Raw genomic sequence first — 17,000 nt, 5'->3', positions numbered from 1 at the left:
AATAAATAAATAAAATCTTTTAAAAAACAAATAAATAAAATAAAAAATAAAAAATGGTTGTGGGGAATTATTTTCTTCATTTTTGAACCTATATTCAGAGCCAAACATATAATTTTTAAATACACACACACATATATACACACACATATATATACATATATGTATATACATAAATACATATACATACACACACACACACACACATTTAAAATGAAAACCAGTTAAAGCCCATGTAGATACTCTGACCTCAAGAGAGTAGAGCATAACTCCCCACTTCTAATATGTGGGCCTAGTGACTTCCTTCCAAAAAGAAGATGGAGGGGACAAGGGACAGACTAGAATGGAAAAACCTGACAAACATGACCTCAGTGAAGAGTTCAAGGTTTACACCACCAGTGACAACTCATGCTCTCTTGATATGATATGATGAGAATGGCACACTTACCTCTGTGGTTCTCCTTCCCAAAACTCCCAATCCTAGTCTAATCATAAAGAAAACAGCAAACAAATCCAGGTTGAGGGACATCTACAAAATACCTGACCAGAACTCCTCAGAACTGTCCAAGTCATCAAAAACAAGGAAGATCTAGAGGCTTTTTAAAGGATATAAACTTTGTGTTATAAGATAAATAAGGTCTGAGGTCTAATGTGTAACATGGTGACTAGAGTTGATAATACTATATTGTATATTTGAAATTTTCTAAGAAAGAATTTCAGTGTTCTCATCAAAAGAGATAAATTTTTTTAAAAAAAGTTTTCCATTTTTCTTACCCTGTATAGTAAAAATGAAAGCAAAATGAGTTATATTGTCCAGTGGATAACAATTCTTATCATATAGTGTTCACAGAATGATCATTAGAGGTGCTCTGATTTGCATGTGAATGGAGAAATTAAACTATACTCTTGAAAGACCAAAAAAGAAAAAAATAAATAAAACAAAGGGGTCTGAGAAACTGTCATAGCCCAAAGGAGCCTTGAGACATGATGAGTAAATATAATATCCTGGATGGGATCCTGGATGAGATCCCAGGTGGATAACAAGGAAACCTGAATAAAATATGGCCTTTAGTTGATAATAATGTATCAATATTAATTCATGTGTTATGACGAACGTACCATAAGATATGAGTAACAGGAAAAACTAAGAGTAGGGTACGTAGTGACTCTGTGCTATCCTAATAATTTTCCTTTAACTCTAAATATATTCTAAAATACAAAATTTACTTTTAAAGTTTTTTAATGAGTCAATAAACTATTTTCTGAAAAACAAATTAAAGCTACAAATTCTGAAGCCAAGTTTGATGCTAAGCCAGTTGTGATTACCTGATTATATCCATGTAGGCTAATTATAACATAGTAATATGTAAGTTTTTTTAAAGATTTATTTATTTGACAGAGAGAGAGAGCACAAGCAGGGGGAGAGGCAGAGGGAGAGAGAGAATTAGGCTTCCCGCTGAGCAGGGAGCCTGATGTGGGGCTTGATCCCAGGACGCAGGGATCATGACCTGAGCCGAAGGCAGACACTTAACGACTGAGCCACCCAGGCGCCCCTGACAAATAAATAAAATCTTAAAAATAAATAAATAAATAAGCCCTTTGGGTAAGGGAACAACGATTACCAGTTCCATTTTACCATTGCAGACTGACACACAGAAGATAAGTAGGAGCACTGAGACGGAAATTCAGATCCCTGAGGCAGAGTTTAGTGCTCTTCTCTCTGCCCTTGGGATACTCCGTTGGGCGCTTAACCAACTGAGCCACCAAAGTACCCCATAACAAAGTTATATTTTAACAGAAGTAGAAAGCATTTAAAAGCAAGATGAAGAATTACATATTAACAAACCAAAGAAGAAAAATGCACTTATGCTTACAAAATCTTCCATGTCACTTCTGAATCTCATCTTCTAAATGTCAGTTTCTCTAGCAAATGCTTTCAGAACAGAAGCCGCCATTTTACTGTTCCCGGTAAATGCAAAGCACTGACCTTAGCCGACGGCAAAAATAAAGTATGCAGAGCTAATAAAGTATGAATTCAGGATAAAAAGTTACATTCTCAGGGGCGCCTGGGTGGCTCAGTTGGTTAAGTGGCTGCCCTCGGCTCATGATCTCAGGGTCCTGGGATCGAGTCCCACATAGGGCTCCCTGCTCAGTGGGGAGCCTTCTTCTCCCTCGCCCCCTGCTGCTCCCCCTGCCTGTGCTCTCCTGCTCTGTCAAATAAATAAATAAAATCTTCAAAAAAAAAAAAAAAAGTTACATTCTCAAAAAAAAAAAAAAAAAATCCTCCTGTACATGATGCCTGAAAAATCCTTCGCCAGGGTACAAAGTATCTCACCCCCGCAAAGATCCAATTACAAATTCTGATTCATAATGAACCAAAATTTCTACTCAAGTCTAAAGGACTGGCAAGTGTTGTTTTGGCTCCACGGGTTGGCAATGGCCTTTCACAAAGACACGGACTGAGATGAGAGAGAGAAGGGAAGAGAACTGTACTACTCATACTGTAACTCAGCGTTCGGCTCTATTTGTATTTATGTAGATTTCATATATACTGAAGTGACGTTCTAATTGGTATTTAGGTTCCCGATATATCTCATGAGACTTCATTGAGCTCGTGAGATATATCGGGAAGCTAAATACCAATTAGAACGTCACTTCGGTACGAAAATATGTACTGATTTCCAGACACTGAATACTCAACAACTGACTGTGGAAACCAGACCACATGCAAAACGTGGCCTACTCACATTCGGATCAGGAATTTCATGTGCTGTGTCCACTTAGCGCATGTGAGTAAGGCTACACCTATCTTCCTGCGTATCCAGTTAAAGTACCAACACTGTCTGTCCTCGGGGAAAAATTAAGGACATAAACTAAACCCTAGGTGCAGAGTTGTTCCACAGTAATATTTACAATAGGGAAGAGCTTATTTCTAACAAAAACGAGACTGCTTAAACGAATATACACCTCTATACAGTGATGTATTCTGCAACCGTTAAAATGGCTATAGAAAAACATTTAATGTCAGGAAACATTTTTTATGATATACTGGGGTGGGGTCAGTTAACATGCTCTTTCTCAGATCAACCTCCATCATTCTCTGCTCTGTCCCATCTCTCAGGGAACTGTATTTTCTTACCCTATGGCATCTGGTAGTTTCAGACAATGAAAGGCACCAGCAGGACACTAAAGTGTGGGTGTAGCCAAAGTGTCATAATGCTCACAGGTCACCTGGAACCATTTGTGGTTTCTGTGTGTACCTCACCCAACTCCCACAAGCTTCCATGTGGTTTCATTACAAGGGAGCCCGAGCAGTTGTTTTTTGGAGAACTGTTTTCAGGCCACTAGAGCTTGCTTTGCTTAGCAAAGACCTGGAAACGTCTGGGAGGAGGGGGTGACCCATCACCAATGCCCGAGATGGGTGGGAGGAAAACAAAAGTAAACAAACAAACAAACCCAGTTCCTTTGCTTCAGGATCAGAGGACGGACATGCAGCAGGATCCGGCTACAGCCACCCTGAGGAGCTCTGCCTGGCTGTCACTCCTCTCTGATCCTGCCTCTCCACTCCTCCATGGTTCTCCCCTAGGAGCACGTCTGCGGTAACTCCTTACGCACAAATCCCTGCCCCAGGAGAACACCCTCTCCCTCTGCTCCTGCGCCGCCCCCAGCAGGGACTGCGTCTCCGCCGCGGCTCCGGCTCCTGTCAGCCAACTTCCACCTGCTTGACCAGTGCAGGCACACTCAAGTGTCCTACGTGAAGGTTAGGATATTATTCAGAAGAGTGGGGCTGTGAGATTTGGGATGGGCGTACTTGGATGTCTCAGATAAAACCGAACAATCTGGAACCACCCAAACATCTTGGGCCTCCATTGCCATTTCAGAGTAAAAGGAGCATTTCAGCAACAGGCTTGGCCCGTGTCACTCCCTCATCTCCTGCAGCCCGACGCTGAGAAGCAACTGGCCCAACAGGAAGAATGGTTTGCTGCAGACTCATGGAGGCTGATGTGCTGTTGTCCAGGATGTGGTACATGTTTGAGCCAGAGACCAATGTAAGGTGCTGTGTCCCCCGCTGTCAGTATAGACAGGCTGGAAATTAAGAGACGGGGGTAGAGGAAGCCCTTTTCACTGTTAGACAGAATATTCCATCATTGCAACCTTGTAGCCCTGAGTACGGATGGCTTATGGATCTTAGTTCCCGAGGGAGGAAGGTTCCATAATCATCCCATTAAACGATAAGTAAAACTATCATCTGGTCACTTTGGGCTTCTCATGGCATGGATTCAACAGGCAGAGGAGTTACCATACTAGCCCGTGATAATACACTCAAGCAGTCAAAGGGAAACCTCATTAAGGCTACAGATGGGGGCAGAAGACTACATCAGAATCCAGAAGATGCCTCATGGCACCTTGCAGGACTTCCATGTCCACAGTAAAAGTCAATGGAAGATTACAACCCAATCAAGGCAGGACCCCCAATGACCCATGTGCTTCAGGAAGAAAGATTCAGACTCCACCAAGAAGAGAACCCAGGTAAAGTTTGCCTCAGTGGGACAATAAAAGAAAACAATGTGTCCAGGATATGACCTCATGACCATCCAGACAAATGAGGGCCGTAGCAGCTCTGCACATTTTCCTGACACACATGCCCGTATATGTTCACAAAATACCTAGTTTTACCTTTCCCCTTCCTGTACTATTTTGTTTGGGGGGTATGGGTGAGTCCCAAGTTTGTCATTTAGTCCTCAGAAAACCTAACCACAAACAGGAGAACCCAGAACTAATGGAGGTGCGGCCTCTCACCTGGAGAACCTAGCTTGGCTCACACAGTTACTTCGGGCCTCCACTTGGGGGGAAAGGAGGAAAATGTTTCTTTAAGTGAGGCGGAAATGTGAAGTTGTTGCATGGACATTAAACACAGTAGAAGGGCGAAAGGGACACTGAGTCACACAGAGACACAGTAACAGCCACCCTCCTGTTGGCTCTCAGATCCATTTCCTGCTCTTCTCCCTGCTGCATTGTCCAGGCAACTACATTTCCCCAGCCGGGAGTATTTAACCAGAGATCAAAGCAATCATCAGCAAATAGAAACCACACCATATACGTTTCAAACAAGGCTAAAATGAAGGGGATTTGTTACACAGCTGATGCAAGAGTTTAGAAGCCAAACAGGATGGCAAGGCAACCCAGAAATTACCAACAGTAGGAAAACGCTTCCCTCCCAGACATGAGGGATGAAGGGAAGAAGCAGTGCTAAGAGAACACAGACCCCAGGACCATCCAGCTGGAGGGAGATCCACGGAGAGCGCTGCAGACCTGGCGCTGAGCAGTCCCGCCTGACACCATTCTTCAGTATAAATACAGAATCCCACAAGTTTATGCAATATGTTCTCAATTAAAGAAAACACGCATACATATGCATAAAAATGTTCTGGAAAGATATACTTTCAAGTTGTTAACAATGGAAACTCCAGTATATAAAAATCTCCCCCTTGTCTGTGGGGGATACCTTCCAAGACCTCCCGTGGGTGCCTGAAACGGTGGATAGTACCGAACCCTATGTTATATACCATATGTTTTTCCTATATAGACATACCTGTGGCAAAGTTTAATTTACAAATTAGGCACAGAGATAATAAGTAATGAAACAGAATTAAAACAAATTGTGCTTAAAAAAAGTTATGTGAATGTGGTCCCTCTCTCTCAAAATATCTTATTGTGCTGTACTCACCCTTCATCCGGTGATGAGCTAAGATGATAAAATGCCTTCACGGTGACACGAAATGAGGTGAATGACATAGGGGTTGTGACCTAGCGTTAGGCTACTATTGACCTTCAGCGATACGTCGGAAAGAGGACCATCTGCTTCCAGATGGTGCTTGACTGCAGGTACCTGAAACCACAGAAAGTGAAACCACCAGTAAGGTTGGACTGCTTTACCAAAATTCTGCTCTTCAATCCACGTAATTCCTTTCGGAGGTCCCAAAGGGGACCTCCAAATATATTCGTAGACCATAATGAATATATTCGTAGACCATAACGTCCAGCAAACAAATACTCTTTCTTACTCTTGGCTCTGGCCCCAAATCCTAACACGTAAGTCTGGTGAGCGAGAGTAGACCATCATTTCTTCCTACCCCGACCGATGGCGTCTTGCTCCTCCTCTCACTTGCTCGCCATTGGATGCACTCTGATTCTAGGTTCCAGGCTGCCTCCGGGCTAGGGAGAAAAGCGACGTTGAAGAACTGAAGGAAACTTCTCCAAGGCACTCTAGCATCTAGGAAGTCTGTAGCAGCGTGTACAGCTGATGGAGGGAGAGAGCCCAATGGAGGCACAGGTCCTTGGGGCCACGAGAAGGCCGGGCACTGAGAAAACAACTCCAAGGAACGCCAGCAGCAGGGAGCCACAACCGGCCACGACCCGGGAGGAGAAAAGCAGCTGGGAGAGATCTCGAATATGGGAGAGATCTTTTATGAGGCACACACAGGTGAAAGCTGTGAGAGCGAAAGGCAGGGTGGGACTGAGGGCTCACTTTTTACAGAAAGTTCCCACACTCTCTTTGAGAAGCAACTAATCATCCAGGAGAGGGGCGGCAAGAACATAGTCCTTTATCCATCACTGTGTTATACTTGCCATCTTGAATCTCTTCCAATGAGCAAATCTTTGTCATTGGCCTAATCTCACTGCGGTCAGGTCCCTCTTTTCAAGATGAGCTCTCTCGTGAGAAATAGAGCAGACGCTGCTGGGTGCCTGCCCACGTCGACTCCCATCTCCTTTTACATCATAGGACTCTCCCACTTCGTGCAGAGACGCACCCTACTCTGGGCACCCAGGTGCTTCGGGGAAGGCTAATACCACGTGTAGCTCCAGGGGCCAAACGCTGATTGGTGTAAGCCAATCACAGAGGTCGCATTCTCCTTGCTGATGATTGGTTTAGGCACGAGTATATGCGGCACTTGTGTTTGATGAAACACGAGAAGGTATCTGCTATCGGGCTTCTGGGAAAGGCTTCTTTGCTCTTAAGAAGACACATATGAGGGGCACCTGGGTGTCTCAGTCAGTTGAAACAACAACTCCTGGTTTTGGCTCAGGTGATGATCTCGTGGGTTGTGGGATGGAGCCCCTTCAGGCTCCGTGCTCAGCGGTGTCTGCCTGAAGATTCTCCACCTCTGCCCCTCCCCCAACGTGCGCGTGCATACACGCACTTTTTTTGCAGGAAATTGGGTTTTTATTTGAGCTATGTCATAATCTTCTTTTCACATGCACACTCCTGCTCTCTCTCTCTAATAAAGAAATAAATCTTAAAAAAGAAGGGGAAGACACACATGAGAAACGGAAACACATGAAAAAATGAGTTCTTCTAGATGGTCATATCTGGCTAGGACCCTTGAAAGTGTTGCAGCCTTCTCGAATTAGGAGGGGAACTTGCCTGAGGACAAATCCAAAATGCTGACGATGGCAAAGCAGAAAGACAGAAAGAACATGGAGTCTATTTATCTGTTAAATTAGCCGATGCTGGCACTGCCCTCTCCTTGCTTCGTGAGATACTTAATATCCTTGTTTAACCGTGTTAGATTTGGAGGTTTCTGTTGCATGTAGTCTAAAACATTCTAATGGGTATAGGAAGTATCTCAGACCTTCTCCTGGTGAACTGTGCTTTGGTTGGAGTTATTAATGCTAGTTATCCTAACAAACAACCCCCAAATCTCAGTGGTTGAACACAAGTAAAGCCCATGGCTGGCTCATGATCGGATTTGTTTGGCAGCTGACCTTTTCTGTGTGATTCAGAGATTCTTGCTTCTTCTGTCTTATGTTTCCAGTATTCTTTGGTGTTTCCTTGACGTCATCTTTGGATCCTCTGTGTTCAACTCACTGACAAGTGAACTGGCAGAATATAAAACATGACAAGACATTTAGGGGCCAGATCTGCCCAGAGAGTTGGTTCATTGCCATGTTTTCTAGGCACGTCCAGGGTATTTTTTGAGTTTTCATTTGTCTACACAGGACAGAAACCCAACTGCACTAGCACTAACAAATTGGGTTCATTTTTACACACACAAATACAAAATCCAAACAAGACAGCTTAGCATGAGTACAACTATACCAAGATGCCACCTAGGACCTAGGACTCTTCTGTCTTTCCCCTCTGCCACCCTTAGTATGTATCTTTCTTCCTTATGCTTCCAAATGGTGCTACACTTCTTGGGATTAGAGTATTAAACTAAATTCCAGACAGGAGGGAGGAGAAAAGGCTAAAAGCATGTTTCAGGGATCTGTCATTTTATTTTTAAAAATAAAATCTTTTAAAATACGGCTTTCCTGAAAGGCTTACCCAGAGGACTTCTGCTTATTTTTCATTGGCCAGAACCGTATTTTCTAGCAAGGGAGATTGGTGCAATGGGCCCTGAGCTAGCTGAACTATACTGAGCTACACTGAACAAGTAGACTTCTGTAACTAAGGGGGAGGGGAGGATGGCTACCAGGTGGGCAACTGTGAGAGTGTGCCTCACCTAGCTGTGCCAATCTTCCAGAGCTTCAGGTGAGACCTCTAGCACACTGGTTCTTTTCTCTGCCTCCTTTGAGGCCTTGAAATCAGAAGTCCAACCCATGAGAAGAAATACCCTCACTTTCTGTAATGTCCGTGTATTGAAGGAGTGGAAGACTTCAGATTTGCTACCTGCGTGGTACACACTGGATAAGCTAGCTTGTGCAAGCACACCCTGAATGCTCTTGTTAAACACTATCTTGGAAATGGAGAGGTCCTGCCCTCCCTCTATATTCCCATCGAGTAGAACGCGCAGCACAATGTGTCTCTCTGGGGTGCCCGGGAGGCTCCGTTGGTTAAGCGTCTGCCTTCGGCGCAGGTCATGATCCCGGGGTCCTGGGATGGAGCCCCCCATCAGGCTCCCTGCTCAGTGGGGAGCCTGCTTCTCCCTCTCCTCTGCCCCTCCCCCTTGCTTGTGCTCTCTCTCGCGCACTCGATCTCTCTTTCTATCAAAAAATAAATAAAATCTTTAAAAAAAATTCTAAAAATTAAAAAAAAATGTGTTGTGCAGCGTTCAAGGTCAGGGGCTCTGGGGATGGCCAATCCAGAGCATCTCCATTGTAATGAAGGGTGTCCAGGTGGAAGGCCTTGGTCTCCTTGGAAACACCGGCTATGCAAGGAGGGGAAGGGACACTGACAGTTGCTATGATAGAAAGCTCATTGCACGTAGACCCCAGCAGTGTATGCTCTGTGCAGTCAGCCGCTCCTGGAGTCCCCCAATAAACCAATGGCTTGATTGCTGTCACTGGGTCTTTGGCCTCGCCAGGCCGTCACCCACCCTAGGCTTGGAGTCTGAGAGGTGTGGCGGCACACCACCTCCCACAAGTCATAACACTGGCTTCTTGTTAGAGTCAGACAAAAGTTTGACCTCAGATTGAATAACAAGGTCCCAATGTCATTTATTTTCAACCAAGACACTTTCTGCTGGGTGCTAGCTTTAGTCATGTTTTCCTGAACTAGGAATGTAATTCGATTTATTGTGTCTGTAACTCTGGTTAGCAAGAATGAGAATCAGCAGTTCGATCTCCCTGAGAACTCACACGTAAAATTGAAGAGAGGTCTCTGGGGCATGAATTTAAAGCACCACATATGATGCAACTTCGCCTGGGATGGGGAGGGGCCAAGAGCACCCCAGTGCATTCACGGAGGGGTTTTTAGTTCACTTACCTAACACATATTTTTAAAAATATTTTCTATTATGTGTAAAATCAATATTAAGTAGTTGGGAAGGTATAAATACATGGTAGGCACAAACCCACCATCAAGGACTTTATAAGTTAATACAGAGTCTATGACATGTACCAGAATAACCACAGTACAAATTAGATTATAATAAGCACAATGTGTGCACTCAAAAATACAAGGGACAGAAAAATCACTTTCCATGTGGGTGTTTAGAAAGGTGGTTACGGTATGCAACCGGGTCCTGAGTGTGGATAGAATTTTGATGGACTCAGACACAGGGAAGAAGAAGTTCAAATGCAGGGAAAACGTAAGTATGTAAGCCTAGCAAAAAAATTAATTAATTAATTAATTAATAAAAATAAAAAAATAAAAACTCTGTTCAGAAAATCTAGAAGATAATTGAAAAATAAAATTGCTAACATGGGTTAAGACCAAGCTAGGAGACCATGGAAGACTGTATCTTAGATGATTTGAATAGATTCACTTCCCTGGGTTGTAAAATTGGCAAGAAGTCTTTTTTTTAAGGGGCAGAGGAAGAATTTACAATGACAAGTTTCCCAAAGTGAATGTTCTAAGAAAAGGGAGGTCTGGAATCAGGAAGAAGTCTGTCTAAAGTCGCACTGATGTACCATATATACAGTGGCTCACTGAACATAATAAAAAAAATAATAAGGTTTCATCAAGCAGAGGGGAACGTTAAGTCTCTCTTGGTAACTGCTGAAAGTCATTGGTCACGGCATATCTGCAAAACAAAACTGCGGTCTATGGGCCGAATTTGTTTCATGGAATATGGGATGAACCATAATACTGAGCTAAGACATACTTACCAAATTGTTTGATTTTAATCATCATATTTAGGGAATTGGACATTTTTAATTAAATATGTAACAGTTTTTGCTAACAAAGGATTTATTTTTAAAATTGAAAAGCATCTCTGTTCTGAAAATTTATTCAATCAATCCACATCCCTAACTGCATGCCAACCAGCCCGCAGTGCTGATAATACAAAGACAGATCCAGAAGCAGAATCTTCCTTCATTCCACCTGTCCCTAATCCAAGAATTGTGTGTTTACTTGGCATTGAGGCCAGCATGGCTATGTCTTGCTGTCATTCACCAATAAGAAGTTCATAGCATTAGTGTATAACAAGTGCTGTCCTCTGACAGCATGATCCTGAGTTACTGGGGTCACTGACGGGCAGGTGGGAAGCTGAAGATTATTTTCATAATTGCCACCAACTTTGACGGAAACGTACAGTGAACTGCTCTCTTCAAGTGTTAATGAAAATATCGTCTCAAACATATAATTTGAACGGTTCCTAAAACACAGTGAAAATTTGCCCTTGTTCAAAGGCAAAGAAAAAAATTTTAAGGAGTAGTTAATAGGTAGAAGCAGGGAATAGAAATAAGTTCTCAAGGGGCGCCTGGGTGGCACAGCGGTTAAGCATCTGCCTTTGGCTCAGGGCGTGATCCCGGCGTTATGGGATCCTCCTCCGCTGGGAGCCTGCTTCTTCCTCTCCCACTCCCCCTGCTTGTGTTCCCTCTCTCGATGGCTGTCTCTCTCTCTCAAATAAATAAATAAAATCTTAAAAAAAAAAAAAGAAATAGGTTCTCAAACAGAATGCTGGATGGCAATAGGTGATAGTAAGAGACACTTCCCCTTAAATAATTCAGCTCTTCTTCAGGGTCACTCGATTTATCTGAAATTTTTCATTTACTTTCTGCTTCTTCCAACTGTACGATGGAAGGCACAGTAAGATTTAGTGTAGATGGTATTTCCAAGATATTTTTATATAAATGTTACTTGGAGAAAAATCCTGTATTCCCAGTCCCAGAAAATCAACCCCCAGTCTTACTGAATGTTCAGTCTATAATTACCCTTCAAAATTAGGTATTAGAAGAACGTACTGGATTTAATTCCACAGAAGTATTTTTAATACCATATTTAAATCATCTCTTATTCCTCCTATACATATTAAGAATTTCCTCAGTTAATTTTATGAATGAATCTGACAAACCTCAGGGATTATTTATAAGGAATTTTCAAAGCCACGGGTCAAGAAGACAGAAGAAGTATTGCATTGCTTTATGGAGTGATTTTCTCTCTAAGTGGCTGGGGAGGAAGAATCAAACGTTTGAATTTCAGTGTTTTATGTATAGGAAATGTCTCATTAAGCCAAATTATTTAGGAAATCAAAATTAAGTCCAAAATAACTCCAGCTTTGGATTTGATTCAGTGCCATCTGAAAGACAGATGGGGCCAGGTTTCAGATGGAGGCCTCATGCTACTTTGTTTTGTTTCCAAAAACAAATTAACAATAGCAATAAAAAAAGGCATATGCAGAAGACTAGACTAAAAATAAGAAAGCAGAGAGGTAAGGGAATGCCTAAACTGGCTTTGCAAGAGTTTCTGCTGAATTCTGGAGCCTTGTGTTCTCCTACTTTGCAGTCTGCATAAGTTTCGGGAGATAAAGGCAAAGCCTGGAGTAAGTGCAAGGTAAGGAATCTTTTATAAGAGATCCTCCTTCGTAAAACTGAAAGTCCAGTGAGTTTTATCACCAGTGTAAAGATGAAAAAGAAATAGCCCAGGCATAAAAGTACAATGGCACTGGAAAACGGGGGGGTGGGGGGGGGAGTTCCCCTGAGAACTTGTAACCACAATCCCGACTTTATACAAGTTTGCAAGCCCAAGCCATGCACCCTGTGTGATCTATAAAACCCTAACTGAGAATTCAAACTGCTTCTGCATCAGTAGTTACCTAAGGGAACCGGCAGAAGCAAACACAATTATCTCTGAAGACTTCAAAAATATTCCTACAGATAAAATTCAAAGGAATATTAGCAGATTGAGTCAAAAATCACAAAACATACAAGGAAACAACACTACAGGCGAAAACAAAAAATAACAAATGTTAGGAGCAGATCTACAAAGAATTTGAGATTTTGAAATTATCACAATACTAATAGTCTGCACAGAATATTAAATTATTATCACAATATACGCACAGAAATAAAAGGGAAAGCTGAGCAAGGAAATTAGAAGGAATGGCAAAATATTTGTGAAAATGACAATAGAATTCCTAGAAATAAAAATAATTACAATTAAAAACCCAGTGGATAGGGGCGCCTGGGTGGCACAGCGGTTGGGCGTCTGCCTTCGGCTCAGGGCGTGATCCCGACGTTGTGGGATCGAGCCCCACGTCAGGCTCCTCTGCTGGGAGCCTGCTTCTTCCTCTCCCACTCCCCCTGCTTGTGTTCCCTCTCTCGCTGGCTGTCTCTATCTCTGTCAAATAAATAAATAAAATCTTAAAAAAAAAACAAACCCAGTGGATAGATGAAACAGCACACGAGGTACAACTAGAGAGAGAAATAATGAACTGAAGGATGAATCCTAACAAATTATTCCAAACATGGCATGAAAGACAAAGAAATGAACATTCACTGAATCATTATGTTCTACACTCAAAACTAACACACTATGTCAATTATATCTCGATTTAAAAAAAACTATAAACTTCTGTATATTAAATCACCATACACAAGGTTAAAAGACAAACTGAAGACATATACATGTGAAAAGTGTTAAAATTCCAACCGTATAAAGAACACTTGCAATTTATTTAGAAAAAGATCAACACCCACATAGAGAGATGGGCAAAGGGCACATAAAGGTCACTCACCAAAGGAAAATTACAAATAGCCAAAACATAAGAACAGGTGTCTGGTCTCATCCTCACCTGAAATATATAAAATCAAATAAAACAGCCATACAGTGTTATTCTGTACCCATCAACCAGCAAAACTGAAAATAAGATCTCAAAGAGGGTATAGACAAAGGGACACTCGGGTGCTTTTGGGGGGAGAATAGAATTTGTACTGCCGTTCGGGGTCAATTTAGGACTATGGATCAACATTTTAACTGTGCACACGGCAACACCACACTGAGGGATCTACCACCCTAAGGGAAATCACTGAACAGCTATACACACACACACACACACACACACACACACACACACACACAAAGTTTTAAATCACCAGGATTTACAACAATCTTATATTTGTATATATCTAATAAAATGACCTCAAAATTTATAAACAAAAATTGCCAACACAAGGAGAAATAGAAAATTCAACCATCACAAGGGGATATTTTAATACATCTTTCTCGCTGATTGGAAGAGAAACGAGAACAGCCCCTAAACACAAGATTCTCAGGCTCCCTGGCAATTGGGGGAAATACCAGATAAAGCTATATAGCAAGATCTAATCCCGCCTCCACCAGTTTGGCAGGGATTAAAACACTGGGCACTAGGACACAGAGCAACAGGCGCTCTCGTCCCCTGACAACTGCTTGCAAAACCTATGGCAGGGGCGCCTGGCTGGCTCAGTTGGAGGAGCCTGGCACTCTTGATCTCAGGATCATGAGTTCGAGCCCCACACTGGGTGTAGAGATTACTTAAAAATAAAATCTTTTAGGGGCACCTGGGTGGCTCAGTCGTTAAGCGTCTGCCTTCGGCTCAGGTCATGATCCCAGAGTCCTGGGATCGAACCCCACGTCAGGCTCCCTGCTCAGCAGGAAGCCTGCTTCTCCCTCTCCCTCTGCTTGTGTCCCCTCTCTCGCTGTGTCTCTCTCTGCCAAATAAATAAAATCTTAAAAAAAATAAAATAAAATCTTTTTAAAAAATGGCATGTGCATCCCACAACTACTTTCCTAGAAATAGACCTTAAAGCACCTCTTACACGTGGGTGTCAGAAGACTCGTTCATAAATATGAATTTCAGCATTTTTCAAAGTCCTAAGTTGAAATAGTAGAAAGGATAAACTATGGTACAAAGGAGAATTATAAAGCAGAGAAAATAAACACAGCAACAACCAGACAAGGAAGGAACCTCAAAAATATAACATTTGAGTAAAAGATGCAGATCTTGGAAGAGCACATGAGCTATGATTCCAATGAACGTTTAAAACAGGCAAAACGAAAGAATACGGACATGTGTATGTGGTGTATGTGTGTGTGCATGTATGTATGTGTGTGTGCATGTGTATGTGTGTGTGTATGTATGTGTGCATGCATGTGCATGTGTGTGTGTGCGCATGTGTGTGTGCATGTGTATGTGTGTGAGCGCGTGTGCATGCATGCATGTGTGCATGCGTGTGTATGTGTGTGCATGTGCGCATGTATGTGTGCATGCATGTGTATGTGTGCACGTGTGTGCGTGTATGTATGTGTGCGTGCATGTGTATGTGTGTACGTGTATGTGCATGTGTGTATGTGTGCATGCGTGTGTGTGCGTGCATGTATGTGTGCATGCATGTGTATGTCTGTGTGCACGTGTGCATGTATGTATGTGTGCATGCGTGTGTATGTGTGTGCGTGTGCACATGTATGTGCGCGTGCATGTGTATGTGTGCACGTGTGTGCATGTATGTGTGTGCATGCATGTGTGCGTGCATGTGTATGTGTGCGTACATGTGTGCATGTGTGTGTGCATGCATGTGTATGCGTGTGCGCGTGTGTGCATGTATGTGTGCATACATGTGTGCGCGTGTGTGCATGCATGTGTATGTGTGCATGTGTGCATGTATGTATGTGCATATATGTGTGTGCGTGTGTGCATGTATGTGTGCATGCATGTGTATGTGTGTGCGTGTGTGCATGTATGTGTGTGCACGCGTGTGTGTGCATGTGTGTATGTGTGTGCGTGCATGTGTGTGCATGTGTACATTTGTGCATGCATGCAGGTGTGTATGTGTCTATGTTGTGCGTGTGTCCAGTACAGGGCTTGCCTTGCATCAATTTATCAAATCCACTAACTTAACCCAGAAAAATCTGGGCATCTGAAAGTGATAGTCCAGACCTCAGACAAAGGCTGACAGACCGAAGCTCCAGGACATTTTTCAGTCCTTTACAATTGCCCCAAGTAACATAGGCAATAACGAATGTAAAAAAGATTTTGAAATCCAAAGAAGGCATCAAGGTTCTGAAAGAGAAACAGTATAGAACCATAGCCTGAGGAGCAGAAGCTGTACAGTGTTGGGAACACCCCGCTATTCATCACATTCTCTCCCTCAAATCTTCTGATTACTCCTCATGATTATTTCCAGTTCCTTAGCATCCTGAACTCAATCCCTCTTAGCTAAACAAAACAGGACGCTTTCAGTCTCCGGCTCCATGCTTTCTCCATTCCTTGTTTTTGGTACTATTCTTCCCTCTAAAATTCTTTTTGCTGCATCTCATAATATCAAAATCCTACCAATCACTCCAGGTACAAATTAAATGCTGCTCTATGAAGCTTGGCCTCATTTGCCCGGTTAAAAGTAACCTCTGAACCTCCAAAAGCAGTAATAACCCTTATTATGATACATGTAGCACATTCATGTGTTTTAAATTAGCAGAAATCGGGGGTAGAGAGCCCGGTCTCCAAGAAGGACAGAGAGAGTTCCAGTCGTCCTATTTGCGTGAACACCTGCTACACCTGCTGGCAGACACAGCACTCAAGGCTTTAGTAATGACAGGTGCGAGGATTCGTGCTCCTGAACAAAGAGGGGAAATAAAGATGAGCCCGCCTGATGCCCACACTCTGGGAAAGTGCTGGGTGAGAAGAGGGTACACTCTGAGCAAGAAAGTCAAAGTGCATGGGCTGTCTGACTCTAAGACCCAATGGCTCCACTCCCCCTGATCTCCTACATTTAATTGAAAATCGAATGTCCCTGTCTATCGGTTTATGACTTTAAGGAAAGAGGTAGAAATGCTAATGACCTTCTGGATATCAGAGAGCAGAAGCAGTGATGTCTGTAACAGCACGTGACCTGAAACAACCCCAAAGTCATCAGCCATAGAAACGTGGATGGAGGTCACCAGGGGGCAGAGAGTGGTGGCGGTTTTCTCAGCAAAGGCAAATTTGTCTTTGAGACCTATGTCTATTAATAGTCATCAGATACTTGGGCAAACAATGCTGAGAAATGCAGGGAAGGTAGGCTTCTTTTGCAACTCCAAATACACTAGTTAGACGTGAGGCTGCTGAAGAATGAAGACGGAGAAGACGCGGCATTGTCCAATGTTGCTGCAGCCCCTTTCTGTACAGAGCCAACATACTACTATTTATGACAGCACAGGCTGAACTGGCAGGAATAAACTGGAGTTGCCAGCTCTTAACCCCAGCATTACTCAATTGTTTCAAATCCCTGATTCCGCTTCATTAGAGACTCTGCTCCTCGGAGAGCGAATATGACGCAGCTGTGCTGTTAATTTGTAACCTTAGGTCTGACCCTGC

At 42.9% G+C, this 17,000-nt stretch overlaps 1 protein-coding gene across 5 annotated transcripts in view; it reads right to left on the bottom strand.

Annotated features, from left to right (window-relative positions):
• Positions 1 to 17,000, bottom strand: part of LOC123795729 (uncharacterized) — a 486,557-nt gene that overhangs the window by 370,921 nt on the left and 98,636 nt on the right. The window contains exon 2 of one of the 5 annotated variants that reach the window (XM_087858967.1): positions 5,726 to 5,887. The exons of the other annotated variants lie outside the window; for them this stretch is intronic. Within the exon in view, the coding sequence (XP_087715093.1) occupies positions 5,726 to 5,732 (7 nt within the window). The 5' untranslated portion in view covers positions 5,733 to 5,887. The remainder of the gene's footprint in view (positions 1 to 5,725; positions 5,888 to 17,000) is intronic. 5 annotated transcript variants of the gene reach the window in all.

Source organism: Ursus americanus, chromosome 35, assembly GCF_024610735.1.
Source record: "Ursus americanus isolate L20-20 chromosome 35, mUrsAme1.1.p, whole genome shotgun sequence".
Taxonomy (NCBI): Eukaryota; Metazoa; Chordata; class Mammalia; order Carnivora; family Ursidae; genus Ursus; species Ursus americanus.
This window is presented reverse-complemented; position numbering and strand designations above follow the sequence as displayed.